Source organism: Siphateles boraxobius, unplaced genomic scaffold (genome assembly GCF_051911475.1).
Source record: "Siphateles boraxobius isolate OS27281-9 unplaced genomic scaffold, OSU_SipBor_1 92, whole genome shotgun sequence".
In the NCBI taxonomy this organism is placed as follows: domain Eukaryota; kingdom Metazoa; phylum Chordata; class Actinopteri; order Cypriniformes; family Leuciscidae; genus Siphateles; species Siphateles boraxobius.
In genome coordinates, this window is record NW_027509222.1 from 1,944,923 (window position 1) to 1,963,257 (window position 18,335).

At 39.0% G+C, this 18,335-nt stretch overlaps 2 protein-coding genes across 2 annotated transcripts; one reads left to right on the forward strand and one right to left on the reverse strand.

Moving 5' to 3' along the window:
• Positions 1 to 535: 535 nt before the first annotated feature.
• On the forward strand, positions 536 to 17,781 carry sra1 (steroid receptor RNA activator 1). Its single transcript, XM_077224853.1, has 5 exons — positions 536 to 631; positions 3,170 to 3,286; positions 4,650 to 4,858; positions 14,645 to 14,753; positions 17,317 to 17,781. Exons 1-5 carry the CDS (start codon positions 607 to 609, stop codon positions 17,496 to 17,498), a joined length of 642 nt encoding a protein of 213 aa, XP_077080968.1. The 5' UTR covers positions 536 to 606; the 3' UTR covers positions 17,499 to 17,781.
• LOC143733171 (protein Red-like) lies at positions 5,617 to 7,433 on the reverse strand. The gene is made up of 4 exons (XM_077224747.1): positions 7,268 to 7,433; positions 5,965 to 6,079; positions 5,814 to 5,884; positions 5,617 to 5,740 (listed from the first exon to the last, which is right to left on the reverse strand). The coding sequence occupies exons 1-4, from the start codon at positions 7,405 to 7,407 to the stop codon at positions 5,617 to 5,619; spliced, it is 450 nt and encodes a 149-aa protein (XP_077080862.1). The 5' UTR covers positions 7,408 to 7,433.
• Positions 17,782 to 18,335: the final 554 nt, after the last annotated feature.

Consider the following 18,335-nt stretch of genomic DNA (forward strand, 5'->3'; position numbering starts at 1 on the left):
ATAAAAAAGATGAGTTAACGATTCTTGTTCTGTCTTACAAAAACTACAAAGATTATCAACAGGTTTAAATTTTGAAATAAACAAATTTGTGGGATATATATTGTGTTCACCGAATTCCAGGAATGATCCCCGAATCCACTTTTATGACGGTCATTTTTAAATTAAATGTAAATATAAATGCTGACTCAACAGAAGAGGAGTCCAGTGGAAATGTCTCTTTTTTATACTTAATTATTTATATTTATTGAACAAAAATTTTAATTGTTAATGTCTTTTATAAAAAAAGGCGCCAGTAACATAAGAAGAAGACGGGTGAATTTTTGTAATATTTTAAAATAAGTTGGAAATTAAACCTTGCGGGGATTGGAAAAAAAAAGAGAAAGTAGAATGTCGATTCGCTATATCACCACCAGTCGTGAATTCGGGTATGGAAACGAGTGTTTGGACTCACACTGTGCATATACATATATAGTATTTATATGAGTAAATAAATATATATATATATATTTTTTTTTTAACCGGTGACTTTTATTTTGCCTTCGCTAATGCTGAGTTGTTGCTGAGCTCACACGAATCTTCACACCGTGCTGGAGTCTCTGGGCTGCTATGAGTGATCGGTTTGTTAAACCAGGTAAGATAGAAATAATAGTACATGTATTTATAACCATTTAATTTATAAGCTTACATATGATGTGTCGGTGTCACATATTCGTGTGAGTAATCAGCAGAAGTTAATGTTGTGTTTCTTCACTCTCATTCATTCCTCTCAACTTTTCGTGTTATTTACTCTGAGTTGTAAACAAGGACAGGTACAATCTAATGCAGAAAACTGCGATAGGACAATAATCGACTGAATACTCATTGACTAATTGACTATTAAAGAAATTTGTGTGAGAGTGTTTCCATGTGACAGCTCGTGACGTGGCATCTGGTGTTTAATGTTCAGTTAAAGACACAGTAAACTCTGTAAACTAAATTCATTAATCACAGCAGTGTTGCCTGGTCATTTTTTAAAAACAAACCCGAGTTAAGGGAGATAACCAGCCCAACATTGTAAAGTTCAATGCGATTCCCACCCAGGAAACAGAAAATAGTGTTGTTTTTACTGCTCTTTCTTTCAATGTTGTTAAACAAAATGAATGTCATTATTGAGTGTGTGTGTGTGTATACACCCAGCTCCAGAACTTTTGGTTTCCAAAACTTAAAAAACTTTGCCTAATAATAACTATTAGAGAATGTTCTGTATAAGTTCTCTTTAGGAGGTGGTTACAAAAAAAGAATAGCCTACATAAGCATATTTAAAAATAAATCCACAAATTTCTTTATAAATAAATAAATAAATTCACATATTTATGCATAAATAAATAATTAAATGTGTGAGGGGATAATTAAATAAATAAATCGAGGGACTTCCGCACATCGCAGAGTCTGAAGAGGTGTATAATATTCAGTTCCTGTAAAACTGTTCCAGTGGGTGGAGTATACATGAATATTCATGATATATCCCCTGTTGTGGGCGTGGCCTTGAGACAATGCACAAACGAATGGAACTGAAAATATTAGTGCAAGCTCCTCAAATCACAATGTTTAATGGATTATTTCGAAAAGATAATTCTATATGTCTTCATTCTTACATATAAACTTCATTCCCTTTTTGAAATTAGGCTATCCATTAAACGAGTTGTGATTTGAGGAGCTTCTACTAATATTTTCAGTTCAATTCGTTTGTGCATTGTCTCAAGGCCACGCCCACAACGGGATACATCATGAATATTCATGTATACTCCACCCACTGGAACAGTTTTACACAGGAGCTGAATATTACACAACACCAGCAACAGCGTCCGTCACAGAGGGCATTTGGTGGAGTTCGAAGGGATGGATTGGAGCACCGCACACACTCGCTGGTGTGTGTGAAATGACCCAGTTAATATTGGATGAGGAAATATTTGTTGGTCAACAGTCTCAGCTGATTCAGCCCAGCACCAAGTCTTCCTCGTCCAGCATCTTTGTCACAGATGATCCTTTCAGCAAATTACTAGTGGTTTTCCTGACGATTGTGGTTTAAAGAAGAAACAAACCCACACACAACTGCACAACTCACTAAAAATAATCATGAAACTACCCACTCAGCATTTTCACTGGCCACAATTTTGACATCAATACCATGGGAAAAAACTGCCATATAGATATTTTTAATATTATCTCATAATTTGGCAGCAGTTTTTATTAGGCTGTTGTCACTTTAAGACCTGAAGCACGGATCCGTTATACTGTTACACATGCGTTTTCTTTCTCAACTGTTTACGTTCGTTGTGTTTACTGGCCTTGGCCTGTGGATCCCTCAGCTCTTTCCCTTTGAGCACAATCATTTCATGTTTAGTTTCATCGTCTTCTGCTTAGTTCCTAGTCTTGGTTTTCTTTACCGCTGTTTTGCCTTAGTTCTAGTTAATTATTAGTTACCACGGTTTCTGATTAGTGCTCACCTGTTCCCTGTTTCTTTAATGATCTTCCTCATGCGTATTTAAGCACTCAGTTTTCCTCAGTTCATGTTCTTGCATTATTATGTGTTTATTAAAAGCATCTTATCTCCTTTGGATCATCTACAGCTAATTGTGACACATTTTCTCTCTAATTTCGCTTATGCTAGAAACTAGAGCCTGTTTTTTTTTATTAGCAGGTGTGCCGTCAGCGTTGGCGTTCGACAGAGATGATGACCGTTTGAAAGTCAGATATTTTTTTTGTTTTTCTGACACGGAAAGCTGATCCTCGCTTTCCCATGTGCGTATCAGTGATTGAAACAGGGTTTTTTTTTGCTTAAACTTTGATGTGCATCATCTCGATTTATTATTAAGTCAACACAACAAAATATGTGATAGGCTAATCGTCACAGAACACACAGGTAAAAAGGCATGCAATTTTTTTTAATCATTCATAAAATGTACATTTATATCGTCGCCAGTGGCTATCTCGGCAACAATTTAAATAACTCGCAAATTAATATTTTTGGACTGTTTTATGCGCAGTCTGGATTCCTGCTTATTCAGTGCCGAAGAAGAATAAATTATCTTAGGGTTCATGATTGCGAGACACCAGGATCAGTGTACACAAAAAAGTCTTGTTTTCACTCTCTGTTGTGGAAAATCATGAAATGTTGCTTTCTTCTCAGGCAATCAGGAGCATGGATGGAACGACCCACCGCAGTTTTCCTACGGCCTGCAGAAGGATCCAGGAGGACCGAAGCGAAATATCCTCAACAAGAGGGTACATGCGCCCCAAATTACAGGTCTGATTAAACCTGCTCTTCATTCACCTCTTTACATGTTTGCAACAAATTACTAATTGTATTTTTTGCCAAATTATTATACCGTATTGATTGAGTCATCTTTTCTTGGCCTTTGATTTGATTAAAAATATAACTAATTCATCACAAAGTTGTCTGTTCAATCTTGATTAATAATATTATAGGTGCTATTAATCTCAATGAATCCGACCTTACATTAAAACTGTAGGTTCAGTCCATCTTATTGGTTGTAAAATAAATAATTAAATTAATATTTAAAAAATTTAAATAAAAACATTTTTAATTTTCCCTATCTTTTTAAACCCCTATGTATTGGTATTGCAAATTCTACCCAGTTCTTATTTTATATTTAGGCAAGGCAAGTTTATTTATATAGCAGATTTCATAAACAATGGTAATTCAAAGTGATTTACATAAAAGAAATTTAAATAATCAAAAGAAATCAGAATAATTAAAACAGTTTAGAATAAAAAATAAAATAAAATACAGTACGAACAGTCGGACGAACAGTGGCACAGTGCTCATTCAGTAAATGCACAGCTAAACAGAAGTGTTTTGATTTCATTTTAGTTGGTTTAACCACAATGCCGATCTTTGTGTCATGGCGCAGAACAAATTTTGGTTATACAGGGTGTTTACGGACACCTCTTGAAATAAAAACTGTTCTCTAGAGCATGTACATTAAAGGCACATTCATTTTTTCTTGTGAAAATTGTTACACATATGACTCTTTGGTCTTTGAAGGATTAAGAGGATTTTTTTTTACCATTACAGCTCAAAATATTAGCATAAATGTAAAGTGGTTTATTATAGGGCCACAATTCTGGATGAATTTTAAATAAAAAAACCGCATCTGTAACTAAGCACTTTAACCATAGACAATACATATAAAATTACAAATTTACAAGTGTAGGGATGAAAAATGAGATGAGGTAATTCAAGTTTTTAAGTGTAATCCAACTGCAATTTCACAACACAAAACGAATTATAATCTATTGCAACACTTTAATTCAGTGGTCCACTTTAGAGATTCTACTAACTATAAGTAACTTTGCACCTACATGTGAACTAGCAGTCATTAGAGTATTAGTAGACTTTCTGTTTAATATCTAATAACTCTTTATCGTGATGCTCCCCAATAGCTATTCAGTAACAGTTTATTTTGATGCTCCTCAACAGACATTCTACTGGCTAAAAGTAACTTTGCATCTACATGTCAACCTTATCCTGCTAACCCCACTAATTCTCTAATGATATTTAGTTGACATGTAGTTGACAAGTTACTTATAACTAGTAAAATGTCTAACCTAATAAAGTGTAATCTTAATTATTTATGCCCCTGTAGGTTCAGGATCAGAGATGCAATCGACACCAGTAGTGGGGATTACGCCTCCTCTGGGAATGAATCCTCCTCCGACGGACAGCATCCCTCCTCCTTCCATGAGTCCCAGAATCCCTTCAGAGGGATCAGCAGAGCTGGAGACAGAGCCATGCATTGAGGATGTGCAAGAACCGCTGTACTGGGCATTGAGTGCATGTAGACATACTGTGAAGGTAAAGTCATTGTGTGAAATGTTGAAAATAAAGTTCAGAGCATAAACCAATGGGAGACTGGTAGGGCTGGGTAAAAATATCGATTCATCAATGCATTGCAATTATTTGTTTCTCAATTCAATATCGATTCATCAAATCCTATGAATCGATTCAGCCCACCGGCCAGTGGCGGCGCTGTGGGCAACACTCTAGTGAGAGCGTTCAGCGTTGTACAAGACGCGCTTTACCAAAACAGCAGGATGACGGACAGCAGCTGCACTCCGTTCAAGCCTGCACCGCCAACCAGTGACGTCGTTAGGCCTATTTTAGGGGGGCTGAAGCTACTCCAAATGTTCCTAAGCCCCCCTAAATGATAACAAGAACGACAATAAGTCTCCGGGAGTCTCCCGCATATTGATAGCGGCTCCCTGATGTACGCAAATTAGTTCAAATCTCCCGAAATCTAGAGCTCGCGAGCTCCAAACCGCGTAGCGCGCGGAATGTGCAGAGGTGTATTAATAAAGCACCTGTTTGTTACAATTGTGGTTTGTATTCAACGCATGTACAATATTGTACAGTTTGTTCTGCTAAATAAACCATGACAGGAAACATGCTGGGGTCAATTTGTTCTTAAACATTGGTAATACTGCACACATTATTTAAAAATATACTCAGGTACTTAATTACTTGTGTATTTACTAATTATTGAATCGATATCGAAGCTAATAAATCAATATCGAATCGAAATCGAATTGTGAAATTCCTAACAATACCCAGCCCTAGCTTCCACCAATAGTTGCAGGAAGTATGAAAATGTTCCTCCAGGTGCGAAAGATTAAACACAGACTGAACTCACCCAGGCGGGTCTTGAACTCAATCTTCTGCTCTGGATCTTCATCTCTCCTGTCAAACACAAACATGTCAAAAGAGACTCGCAACTGGGTTAAGTGAGCAAATAAGAACTTATGAAACATACTTGACTTCCTTCTGCACTTTCTCAATAATGTCCTCCTCTTCCCGCTCCTTACTAGTGATCTCAGCTCTGACCTGAAATTAAAACAGTACATTAAACCAAAGCAAATATGTGGCAGTGGTTTGATTTTCAAACAATGGTTACGTGGATGTACCTTCTGCAGCAGGGCGAAATCCAAACCCTTCACCAAGTGAGTGTGCTCCATATCACCACCCAAGAACTTGGACTCCTGGATCAGCTGACGCCTTTTCTCCGCGACTGATTTGTCCCTGTTCAACACCAGTGCAGGAAAAAGACACATTCAAATCCAAACTAATGAGAAAGCACTTTTTTACTGACAATTCCTAAGCAATAATCAGTCCTATAATAAGCATTCAATCGCTAATATTAGCCTTGACAAAATAATACACGGGTTAAACTCTTGGCATTTTTGTTCACTGCTGCTAGACACAACAGTGTCACCATGTTCAGGGATTTTGGGAGTAATGCAAATGAAAATTAACAAATAAATTACTTCATTTGCAATGGCACAAATCTGTAGAAAGACGTAGAAGAAAATAAATGATGTGAAACGAATTATAGAAAACTGCAGCAAAATAAAAGTGGAAAATTAAATAAATCAGCAATATCCTGGTGATTTTCGGGGCAGATCACAGCCTAATCTAAAAACAACAAGTGGATTTCAAGCAATGGTCTACAAACTTTGACCAAATTTCAAAAGAACTTGTTCTTTTAGGGAATTATAGCCGTTTTACTAAAACGGACAGAATTGTTTTGTCTCTTGCAGTCATGTGAAATAAAAACTTCAAAATGTTGATCAATAGGGATGCACAATATACTGGCCGATATATGTTCCGTTTTAATGTTATTGGCCAAATAAGAAAATATGGCTGATATATTAAAGCGGATAAATAATGGATTATTTCCTTCAGCTGAGACACTTCAGATGCGCACTGTTCAACATGATGGTTGTGAACTGCTTGAAATATGATTGGAATCACTTCAAAAAGGAAAATACGGTTCAGTGCAACATGTGCAGCGCATATCGGCTACATAAAATTATAATGAGAACATCATTATAATTGTGTGTTTGGGACATGGATTTTAATGGTGAGACTTTTGTTTTTGTAATCAGGCTCTCAAAAACTTTAAATAAAATACAAATTTGGATTTAGATTTATCGTCCAATACATCGATAATCAGCTTTCAAGTATATCGGTATCGGCGCATCCCAAATGATCATTGGCAAATGCACTACATGCAAAGTTGGTACAAAATAGGCAAAAAAGCCCCTTCTAATAAGAAAGAACCCGTAATAACAAAATCAACAGAAACAATAAGTTCCTACACATCTTCATAAGATGGTCATATAACAAAATACAGCTAGAGAAACTGAATTCTGATTATTCTAAGATGCAGTAAAGAAATGAAATGGACACATGTCAGAGGAAACTCACGCCTCAGCGGTGGGTCCCACGGCTCGATAGTTAGCAGTGGTGCTGATGAGCTCAGTCTCCTCGTAGTCTTTATTAACACCATCACGTCGTTCTCGAGCACGATCACGGTACTTCTCCGCCAGCTCGCGCTCTCTCTCCATCTCCTGCTGCCGCAGTTTAGCGTAGTAACTTCAAACAGAAGCGTGAAGCGGAAGAACAGGGAAAAATTATCTCAGAGACACATTTTACATGCAAGATGATTTCCGTTACACGAGAGTAGATGTTAAAACTTCATGCTGATTTGTACTCGGCTTTCGCCAAGATAATCACCAACTAAGACGTAGCTTTACAGTAACCTATGCTTCTCCATCCATTTACGCTTCTTTCCATCTAGTGACGTGAATCTTCTGTCTGGTGTTAATACAGTGTATTGCGCGTCAGCACACACAACGGCTGCAACCACAGTGCGGTCCCCCATAACAACCCTCTGGATTGAGCGGAGTAGGGAACATCTCTAGGGTCTTCAAGTGGGCACCTTCCGTCCTCAGTGTTTCGTCGACTAGCCCACGACACCTCAAGAGGGCTCGACAGTGACTCTGGCGTCCCAGAGTCACCCCCCTCCGTCCCCCACTCAACTCAGCCCAGTTTACTGACCTCTACTTCCCTCTTGCTGCTGAGACCTAACCACAATCTCACAATCTCTCCGCAACCCAACCATACGCGCCAACCCGTTTGACTAAGGCTGTCGAGCCCCACTGGTGCGTTAATATGCAGTTTCAGTGGCAACGGTTCCGTATGGCATACCACCTACCACAATACACAATATCTGCCCAACCACCCGTCATTCACGCAATATATACAGGAACGTAATGACTGTAAATACTATACAACCTATACAAATAAACCAACAGTTGCTGCTGAGACCTAACCACAATCTCACAATCTCTCCGCAGCCCAACCATACGCGCCAACCCGTTTGACTAAGGCTGTCGAGCCCCACTGGTGCGTTAATATGCAGTTTCAGTGGCAACGGTTCCGTATGGCATACCACCTACCGCAAAACACAATATCTGCCCAACCACCCGTCATTCACGCAATATACACAGGAACGTAATGACTGTAAATACTATACAACATATACAAATAAACCAACAGACCTTTCAAGTTTTCAAGAATTCTACGAAACCCTAGCATGGCGGCCTGTACACAGCCAGCTAGAATCTTTCAGTCTCAACCACAGCCAGTTGCTGCTCCTTTCTGCTGCTTCAGATAAGTTCTTTACTGTACGACGCAACTCTTGGCCACTGAATCCGACGTCTCTGAGGAACCGGGTTGTAGAGTGTGCCACAAAACCACGACAACCCACTTCCACTGGATAAACCTGGACTCTCCATCCTCGCTGTTCTGCTTCAGTGGCCAGATGAGCATACCGCAGTTTCTTCCTCTCATATGCCTCATCTACCGCATCCTCCCATGGCACTGTTAACTCTATCAGTTGAACAATGCGTGCTGATCCAGACCACAAAACAATATCTGGACGTAGGTTAGTGGTGGCAATCTCAGGTGGAAAAATAAGCCGTTGATCAAGATCAACCAGCATCTTCCAGTCCCTAGCAGCTTCCAGTTGTCCTGGGCGAGAATTGGTGTTAGCACCTTTTCTTGGTGGTTGCTCGCCTGGGCGGAGGAATATTGTCTTCTGCGTGTAATGTTTTGCTAGAACAGGCGGCAATTTATTGGTCATACTACGCTTGCCTTCCAATGCTAAAGCCAAACATCGCAATACTTGGTCATGGCGCCAAGTAAACCGACCCTGGCTAAGAGCCACCTTACATCCTGTCAAAATGTGCCTTAATGTGGCAGGTGATGAACACAAAGGACAAGATGGATCCTCTCCTACCCAGAGGTTTAGGTTCTGCGGTGATCGGAGAACATCATATGTTGACCTAATAAGGAAACTGATCCTACTCTCTTCCATTGACCAAAGGTCTTGCCAGCCCATTTTGCGTTGTTCCACACTCTCCCATCTCATCCACTCTCCCTGCTTGGCCTGGGAAATGGCCTTTATACATCTCATCCTCTCCTCCTGCTTTCGCACCTCGTTGACTACCAGCTTCCTCCTTTGGGCTGGGCCTGCCTTGTGCCATTTAGGAGGAACTAAACTGAGCCCAAAACCCCCTCTTCCATGCTGTACCTGTCCCACGATATCCCCAATTTGAAGGTCAGCCTTTGCCTCTACTACAGATTTCTTTGCTGACCACTTTCTACCAGTTTTTACCACAGGGGCTGTCTCCCTTACGCATTTGTCACGTGACTCTGCTAAAGTCATTTCCAGTCTGACCTTGGCACACTTAAACTCCTCGGTTAAAGCAGAGACTGGCAGCTGCAATACTCCTTTACTATAAAGTCCCACTCTGCTGAGGCAGCGTGGAACTCCCAACCATTTCCTGATGTATGAACTTATTAACGCTTCCAGCTTATCCACTGTTGTCAAAGAAACCTCATACACAGTCAGTGGCCACAGCAACCTTGGCAGTAGACCAAACTGAAAGCACCAGAGTTTCAGTTTGCCTGGTAGAGCACAGCTGTTTATGCTCTTCAACCCTTCCACTGCTTGTCGTCTAACTTCTCCCACTCGAACTGTGTCCTTTAGATCCCCATCGTACCATCTCCCTAGACTCTTCACTGGCTTCTGAGAAACTGTTGGTATTGCCTCACCATTAATGAAGAATGTTTTATCTACTACCTTGCCTTTAATTATGGAGATGCTCCTTGATTTAGAGGGCTTAAATTGCATTCGTGCCCATTCAATATTATCTGTTAACTTCCCCAATAACCGATTAGTGCAGGCTACCGTTGTAGTCATGGTTGTCATGTCATCCATGTATGCTCTGATTGGTGGTAGTCGCTTCCCAGAAGCCAAGCGCTCTCCTCCTACTACCCATTTTGCTGCCCTAATGATTACTTCCATTGCCATGGTAAAAGCCAGTGGAGAAATGGTGCATCCTGCCATTATTCCAACCTCTAAGCATTGCCATGTAGTGCTGAATTCTGGAGTTGAGAAACTAAATTGCAAATCTCCAAAATAGGCTTTCACTAAATTTGTTATCGACATCGGTACCCTGAAAAAATCAATTGATGCCCAAAGAAGCTCATGTGGCACTGAACCATATGCATTAGCCAAATCCAGGAATGTCACGTGGAGCTCCTTCCTCTCCTTTTTAGCTGATTGAATTCGTTGCCAGATAACACTGATGTGTTCTAAGCATCCTGAGAATCCTGGAATGCCCGCTTTTTGAACTGAAGTGTCAATGAAGCCATTCTTTAATAGGTAGGTTGACAATCTCTGAGCAATAATGCTGAAGAAAATCTTTCCTTCGACGTTTAATAGTCAAATAGGGCGAAACTGACTGATGCTTGTAGCATCTTTTTCTTTGGGTATAAAGACTCCCCCTGCTCTGCGCCATGCTCTAGGTACAACCTGCTTTTCCCAAGCCACTTTTATCAATTTCCACAGAATTCGTAGAACTCCTGAAGCACTCTTGTACACTCTGTACGGAACTCCATTAGGCCCTGGAGATGATGAAGCCCTTGCCTTTCTCACAACCTGCTCTATCTCTTTCCACTTAGGTGCACAGACCTCCATTTGGTATTCTGGTGGATTGACAGGTGGGATGTCTGACGGAATAGACATAGGCTTATGCCTTTTTGCATCTGTATGTGTTTCCTCCAAATATCTCTCTAGCTCAACCCTAGATGCTTTTAAAGTGCCATTCTTCTCACTGGTGAATAACTTCTTTGCGAATTTGAATGGATCTTTATAGAAATTAGCCCTCGCACGCTCCTTCTTTTTGTAGCGTTTCCGTAGGCGCTCAGCTCTGCGTAATGTTGCAAGCTTATCTTTTATGGCCCTTTGTAAGAGATTGAGTCCCTCCTTCTGACTTTGTTCCGCTCTTTTCCATTGCTTCCTCAGCTGTCTCCTTTCTCTAACTAACCCTTCAATTTTCTGCTGCCGTCTAGACAATCCAGGAGTAGTTTGTACTTTTTCCTTCCTTTTTTCCACACCAAACCTCTCACTTCCATATGCGTAAATGATGTCCCCAAATTTATCCAGCTTCTTTTCAACTGTACCAGTTAATCTTTCTAATGCAAAGCATAGATCTGTGTTTACCGTGTCCCATGCAGTTTTCTCACAAGCTCTTGGCCATCTAACTCCAGGCCTATGCCCGTTGAGGTTCTTTTCTCTCTTATGCTGGTTAGTCTGACCGGGTTCACAAGAATCAATGTGTTCATCACTAACTGTGCAAACCCTGTTGTCCACCATTGAGTCATCTTCCGCCCCTGCTCTCGCAGACTCTAGGGGTATTTTCCTCTTTAATTTTTCAGAAGCCTTGGGCGGGTGTCTCCAGCATCCTGTAAACACAGAGCTGGATACTGCCGACAAGGGTAGCTAACCCTTACCAGCCCCATTGGGGTCTCTTTCCTCCTGTCAGCTGTCTCTCCAGGCTGTCACAAGGTCTTTCCCTTGTTGCCAGCAGCACTATTCACCACAGTCACTGGACGTATCCAGATCTTCATGATTTCCGTTACACGAGAGTAGATGTTAAAACTTCATGCTGATTTGTACTCGGCTTTCGCCAAGATAATCTCCAACTAAGACGTAGCTTTACAGTAACCTATGCTTCTCCATCCATTTACGCTTCTTTCCATCTAGTGACGTGAATCTTCTGTCTGGTGTTAATACAGTGTATTGCGCGTCAGCACACACAACGGCTGCAACCACAGTGCGGTCCCCCATAACAACCCTCTGGATTGAGCGGAGTAGGGAACATCTCTAGGGTCTTCAAGTGGGCACCTTCCGTCCTCAGTGTTTCGTCGACTAGCCCACGACACCTCAAAAATTCACTCAAATTCTGCCTGGTGTGTTCATACATGAACTATACATTCGCTAACACAGGAGGAGATTACTGTATAAATACTGTATTATGTGTTGCTGTCACGATGTGGGTTTGTGTCCTGTCATGTTCTTTGGTTCCCTGTCTTGTTCATTAGTTTTCCCAGGTGTTTCTGATTTTCCCACGCCCCCTTGTTATCCTGTTAGCTCGTTTGTCCCTGATTATTTAAGCCCTATGTTCCTGCCCTGTCTTTGTGAGTTGTTGAATGTATGATAGATGTTAACGTTGGTTATTTCTGTATCCTTGAGTCCTGTTTCTGAGTCTTTGAATCCTGTTCCTGTCTAAGTTTGTTAATAAAGCCACACTGCGTCTGGATCCAGCCTCATCGCTATTTCTAAAGCACCACGTTACAGTTGCATGCAATTATACATTACTTGTGTATTTACTATTTATTGAATCGATATCGAAGCTAATAAATCAATATCGAATCGAAATCGAATTGTGAAATTCTTAACAATACCCAGACCTAGAGACTGGCAGAATGGGAAAAAATGGAGTAAAATTACAATGAAATATTTTTGGCTCTGCACCAGGGCTTTACATTTCAGCAGTGGCGTGTAACGCAGTCACTCCTGATAGCTACTCTGTGTATGATACATAGATTCTTCAATTGTAGTCTTTTAAAAAGGCATCAGAAATTATGAACTAAGTGCAATGCAGTGTTGTCAAAAATATCGATTTTTTTAATGCATATTGCATACTCATTATCCACAGAATAATTCTCTCTCTCTCTCCGTCACCGAGATACACACAAACCCGCCTCCATTCACTCACTCGTTTCATTTGCTCTGGATGAATATTGCTGCTGTTACAGGGCTTAAATTTCGCTGTGTGAATGCATGTATTGCGCATAATTTTACTCATTCCCGCAGTTTTTGTGTTCACAACCAAAGTTTGCGCACATAAAGCCGCCTCTCAGTACTAAATTGACCCTTCGCAAAGACCCGCCCCCCTTAGTAACTGTCGCTATGTCCGACAAGCTACGCCGCTCTCATGCACACACACCATGTTCTCACGCAGTGAAAAATACATCGCGGATCAGAGAGGAGACTGACAATACGCTGACAGACAGGACAGACCAGGTTACTTTTCGGTTACTTTTGATATTAAACATATTAAACAAAGTCTCACCTTTCAAATTTGGTTATTTTTAAAAAGAAATTTAAACAATAAATACCATTTTGTGGCTCTTTAATGTGTCGTGACAGATCGCTGTAGAGCCTCAGTTAAAGCTGCTCTTGAACTGATCATTTCTTCCTTCTAGTTCATTTATAGCATCAAATAAACATGAATGAACATAAGAAGGAATGTTGTTTTAACCGCGGAAAGGCGTCAGTACATTCAGTTTTTAAACTTCAAATCCTCCCATGTTAATCTACTAACTCTCCTGAGTGCTTTGTCGGACAAAATGGCGGATGGCGAAGTATGATTGGTCAGATCACCTGTCAATCAAGCTCCCTGCGAAGGGTCAATTGAGTTATTGTTTTACTGCTTATTGAGCTTAAACAGTCAAATACACATCAAGACCAGAATTTTGACATTATTTTGTGAGTATACACATAAACTGTAACTTTGGAAAACCACTCGCCGCAAGAAAGTGAATGTCAAGCCCTGATCTGCGCAGTTTCAAAACAAGAACATTTATTGTTTGGGTTTTAACAATATAAAACACACACAGAGTTTGGAACAAGTGTACCAGTCACATAACATAAAGCAAATATCTTTAAAGAAAGAGTCTTTGCAAGAAAAAAACCTTTTTCTCACTTCTTGTTAGTCAGGGTTGTCCAATCCTTTATCTTCGACCCCATTTAAACACACCGGAACAGTTGAGTCCGAGTGTTCAGGAAACGTCCAGGCAGGTGTGATGAACTGTGGGTAGTTATCTTCCTGTTGTCTCCTTGTGACTGTCTTTTTTTTTTTAGTAATAACTATAAATTGTACATAATTACACGCAACTAACCCTAATCCAAACCCTTTTCCTATTGTATGTACATGTAGTTAATTAATATTACTCAGTACTTACTTGTGTAATTACACTGTAACAATGTCCTGTAACACAACATAACAGCTTAAAATACTTAAAGGCCGTTTTATACCGACTTAACATGCACACTTTATTTTAACTTTATGAAGTAGTTACCTTGTACTTTCTCAAATAAGTACTGAGTAATATTAATTAACTACATGTGCCTAGTACAGAGTTACGTTAAGGATTAGTTACTTGTAATTACTTTAGTAATAACAGCAAATTACGCATAATTACATGTAACGTGTAACAAGGACACTAAAATAAAGTGTTACCATGTAAGGTTAGGGTTAGTTACATGTAATTATGTGTAATTTGCTGTTATTACTGTAGTAAGTACATGTAGTAACATGTAACTACATCCCTTTAAAATAAAGTGTTACCAGATGCACTCCTCAACTTATTATTTATTTTTTTCAGAAACAGGTCTGTGATGATGTAGAAAGGCGACTGAAGCTTTTTGAGGACATGTGGAAAAGTGGAAAACTCTCTCCTTTGGTTAAACGCAGGATGCATGGATTGTCCCAAGGTGAGTCAGAGTGTTGTTCACTTCTATTCACTGGTTCAGGCGTAAAACATCCCAGAACAGGGGTCGTAAATGTGTACAGTAGTGGGCAAAGTCATGTTTGGAGGGGATATTTGTTTTCAATTACCCTACAAGTTCGATTAAACCATCAAATTATGAGAAAACATTTTATAAATTTAAAGGTCCCATATTGTCAAAACTGAAATTTCCTGTGTTTTTTCATGATAACAGAGGTCTAGGCTCTATGAAACTACCATATTAGTTTCAAAACAGTCGATCCAAAGATAAATGCACACAGATTGCATAAACTAGCTGTGCTTTTCACGAGCCGTTGTGACTTCTGTATATTTGTGATGTCAGAACTACTCGCTCACCAATGGTGGGTCACTCAACAACAGGCCAATCAGAAGAGAGGCTCATGAATATTAAGTAGACAGGCAAAAATCGAGCTGTTCTTGGCAGAGCTCCTGAGAAAGGAGCTGTAAACATATATTGAGATGGTTTTTTTACTTATACCGCAATTATATATTCTTAAGGACATCAAAACCTAAAATAAAACTTGTGAAAGTTGTGCAATATGGGACCTTTACATGAGGGATTAACAAAACTTGGTTGAAGTATTCATCTGGCAAAATTATTTGGCCAAAAGGCAAAATTGACTACCACATAATCCGTTATTAATTTTTCGTTGGTTCGGCTGTGTTTTGGCTTGTGTTCATAATTTCTTTGTATGACAGCCTGGTCAAAAATTATGTCTGCACAATTTGGCATGTTTCATTGCGTTATTATCACAAATAAAACAATCGACTCCAAGCACAGCTGTGCAATATGATTACAAAATCTTCAACACATTTTTAATAATATAAGGATGAAGATTTCAATTCTCTTTTGGCCTCTACCGTAAATTTAAAAGAAAACAACCTTCCATTTTGAAATTTGGGAGAAGCACATAGATGTTAAGCACAGAGAAACAAGAGCCGCCATCTATAAAATATTGCCTTGACCTTCAGTTTGTTTTAGTTTTATTGCGGTCGCTCTGTATATTTCTATACCACAGGCATCGATGTCGAAGAATCATTGGCTGAAGAAGCGGATTTACTTATCGTAGTTACCAAAATTATCATGAGCATCATAATGTATAAGGTGGATGTCATAACAAATGTCATTAGACTGGGAAGATTTTATAATGAGATGCATTGTACTCCACATTTTTAAAAAGATGCCTAATGTAAAGTGGGAGAAATTCAAACGCACTCTATAGCTATTAATATTTTAGCCCTGAGACTCACACCGTAATAACATATTATAACACATAATATATTGCATGTATATCTAAACTTCTTATTTAAACAGTTTTGATTGACAGGGACAGTGCACTTTAATCAACATTTATGTAAATGTACCAGTTTAGCCAGCTTGGCTAATGTTCAACTGTAGTATAAAATACATCAAGACAATCAACAACACTTATACATACAATAAATCACATTTCATAAGAATGCATAAAGTACATTAAAATAAGGACAACTAAACATTACACAAGGCAAAGCACGCTTCCGGTGATTTAAAACCTACAAAGTGTGGGCACACACTTGATTGTCTTTTAACCATGATTTAATATGATTTAATCTTAACTTGTTTTCCACACTTCCCATCATCTTTCTTGTTGCTCAAATGTAAATAACATGAAGCAGTCAAACAAATTCCAGCACGTTATATTGCAAAATCTGTCAGCTGAAACATTTCCACCATTGCATGGTATGAGGTTAAAGGATTAGTGCACTTTTTAAAAAACTTTGGCTGATAATTTACTCACCCTCATGTCATCCAAGATGTCCATGTCTTTCCGTCTTCAGTTCTTCAGTCCAGCTTCAAATGGCTTTAAACGACACCAGACGACGAATAAGGGTCTTATCTTGCGAAACGATCGGTCATTTAAAAAATAAATAAAAAAGTTTATAGTTTTATAATCACAAATGCTCTCCTTGCTCTGTTCTGTGATGCGCGTTCGTGATCCTGTTCGAACTCGTTCATCAAAATGAACAAATCTTTTTCAAATCAGAGCAAGCCGAGCATTTGTGCTTATAAAACTTAAACTTTATTATTTATTTTTTAAATGACCGATCGTTTCGCTAGATAAGACCCTTATTCATCGTCTGGTTTCGTTTAAAACCCTTTGAAGCTGCGCTGAAACTGTCATTTGGACCTTGAACCGTTTGGGGCCTATTGAAGTCCATTATATGGAGGAAAAGCCTGGAATGTTTACATCAAAAAACTTAATTTCTTTTCGACTGAAGAAAGAAAGACATGGACATCTTGGATGACATGGGGGTGAGTAAATTATCAGCAAAAGTTTTTTTAAAAGTGAACTACTTCTTTAAACAGCCCAGTCCTGCTGATGAGCGCTCGTTTCTACTGGACTACATTATCATGTGTTTGGTGCACATTATCATGGATTAGTTCAGCATTTAAGACATTATTGAAATACACTGGTCATTTATTTAGACTGCTGTTGTCCAGCTTGGTAAAAGTGAGGAAAAACATACTTGGATGTGCTTCGTTTCAGCCCTGAGAAGTAAAAACTGGGACGCAGCTGATGAGATCCACCGAGGCCTGATGGTGGATCATGTTTCTGAAGTCATTCAGTGGATGGTGGGAATCAAACGCCTCATCGCTGAAGCTCGAAGCCTGAACCCACAGCCAGGCCACAACTGCACCTCTGAAAACTCAGGTTTCATTCCAGAGTGATTTGTCTTAACTTATGTAAAGTTTTGTATAATCCATCTTTAAAAAAAAACAAAAACAAAACTTCCCATTTCCATCTAGTTCATCTAATATTACTTCTATTTTGTAGGGTGGTGTTGGGGAACAGTTCTTTTTGTAATTTTTCTTTGTATTTTGAATTTCTTTTTCTTTTTTTTGTTACACATGTAGGCATTAAGTATCTTACTACTGTATATAAAAATATGCTTTTAAAATAGGGTTGATTTCCAACTCTTTCAGCCCGAATAAAGCCCTCACTTTCACAGGCTCAACTGAGAAGGTGTCGAATTTGTACTATATATATATATATATAAACAGATTTGATCAGTAATGTTATAATGTGCAATAAAATTGTTGAAACCTAGCATACATTTTTTGGCAAAGGGTATGTTTTGCAATATGTGTGTCTCAATCAGCTCTGTAGTTTACTAGTCAGGGCACTGATTAGGGAGTCGGACATTCTCAATCGCGAAATCTCGCTCCCTAAAAGTCCCACAATGCACCGTGTGAAAACCAGGGAACATTGATGCTCTCAATAATTTAAAGCTCAATAATATTTTATGACTGTAAGTCATTCTCTTCAAAGGCTATTGAGCTTTTAAATATTGTATATTTTGTGTGTGATCATATACAGTAGTGAAAAACAGCAATATATACACATGATTTGACAGTTTATTTTAATAAAACATTTACATACATGAACACTTTACAGTTGGTTTTATGACTGTTAAATAATTGCTGTTATTACTAAAGTAATTACATGTAACGTGTAACAAGGACACTAAAATAAAGTGTTACCATGTAAGGTTAGAGTTAGTTTCA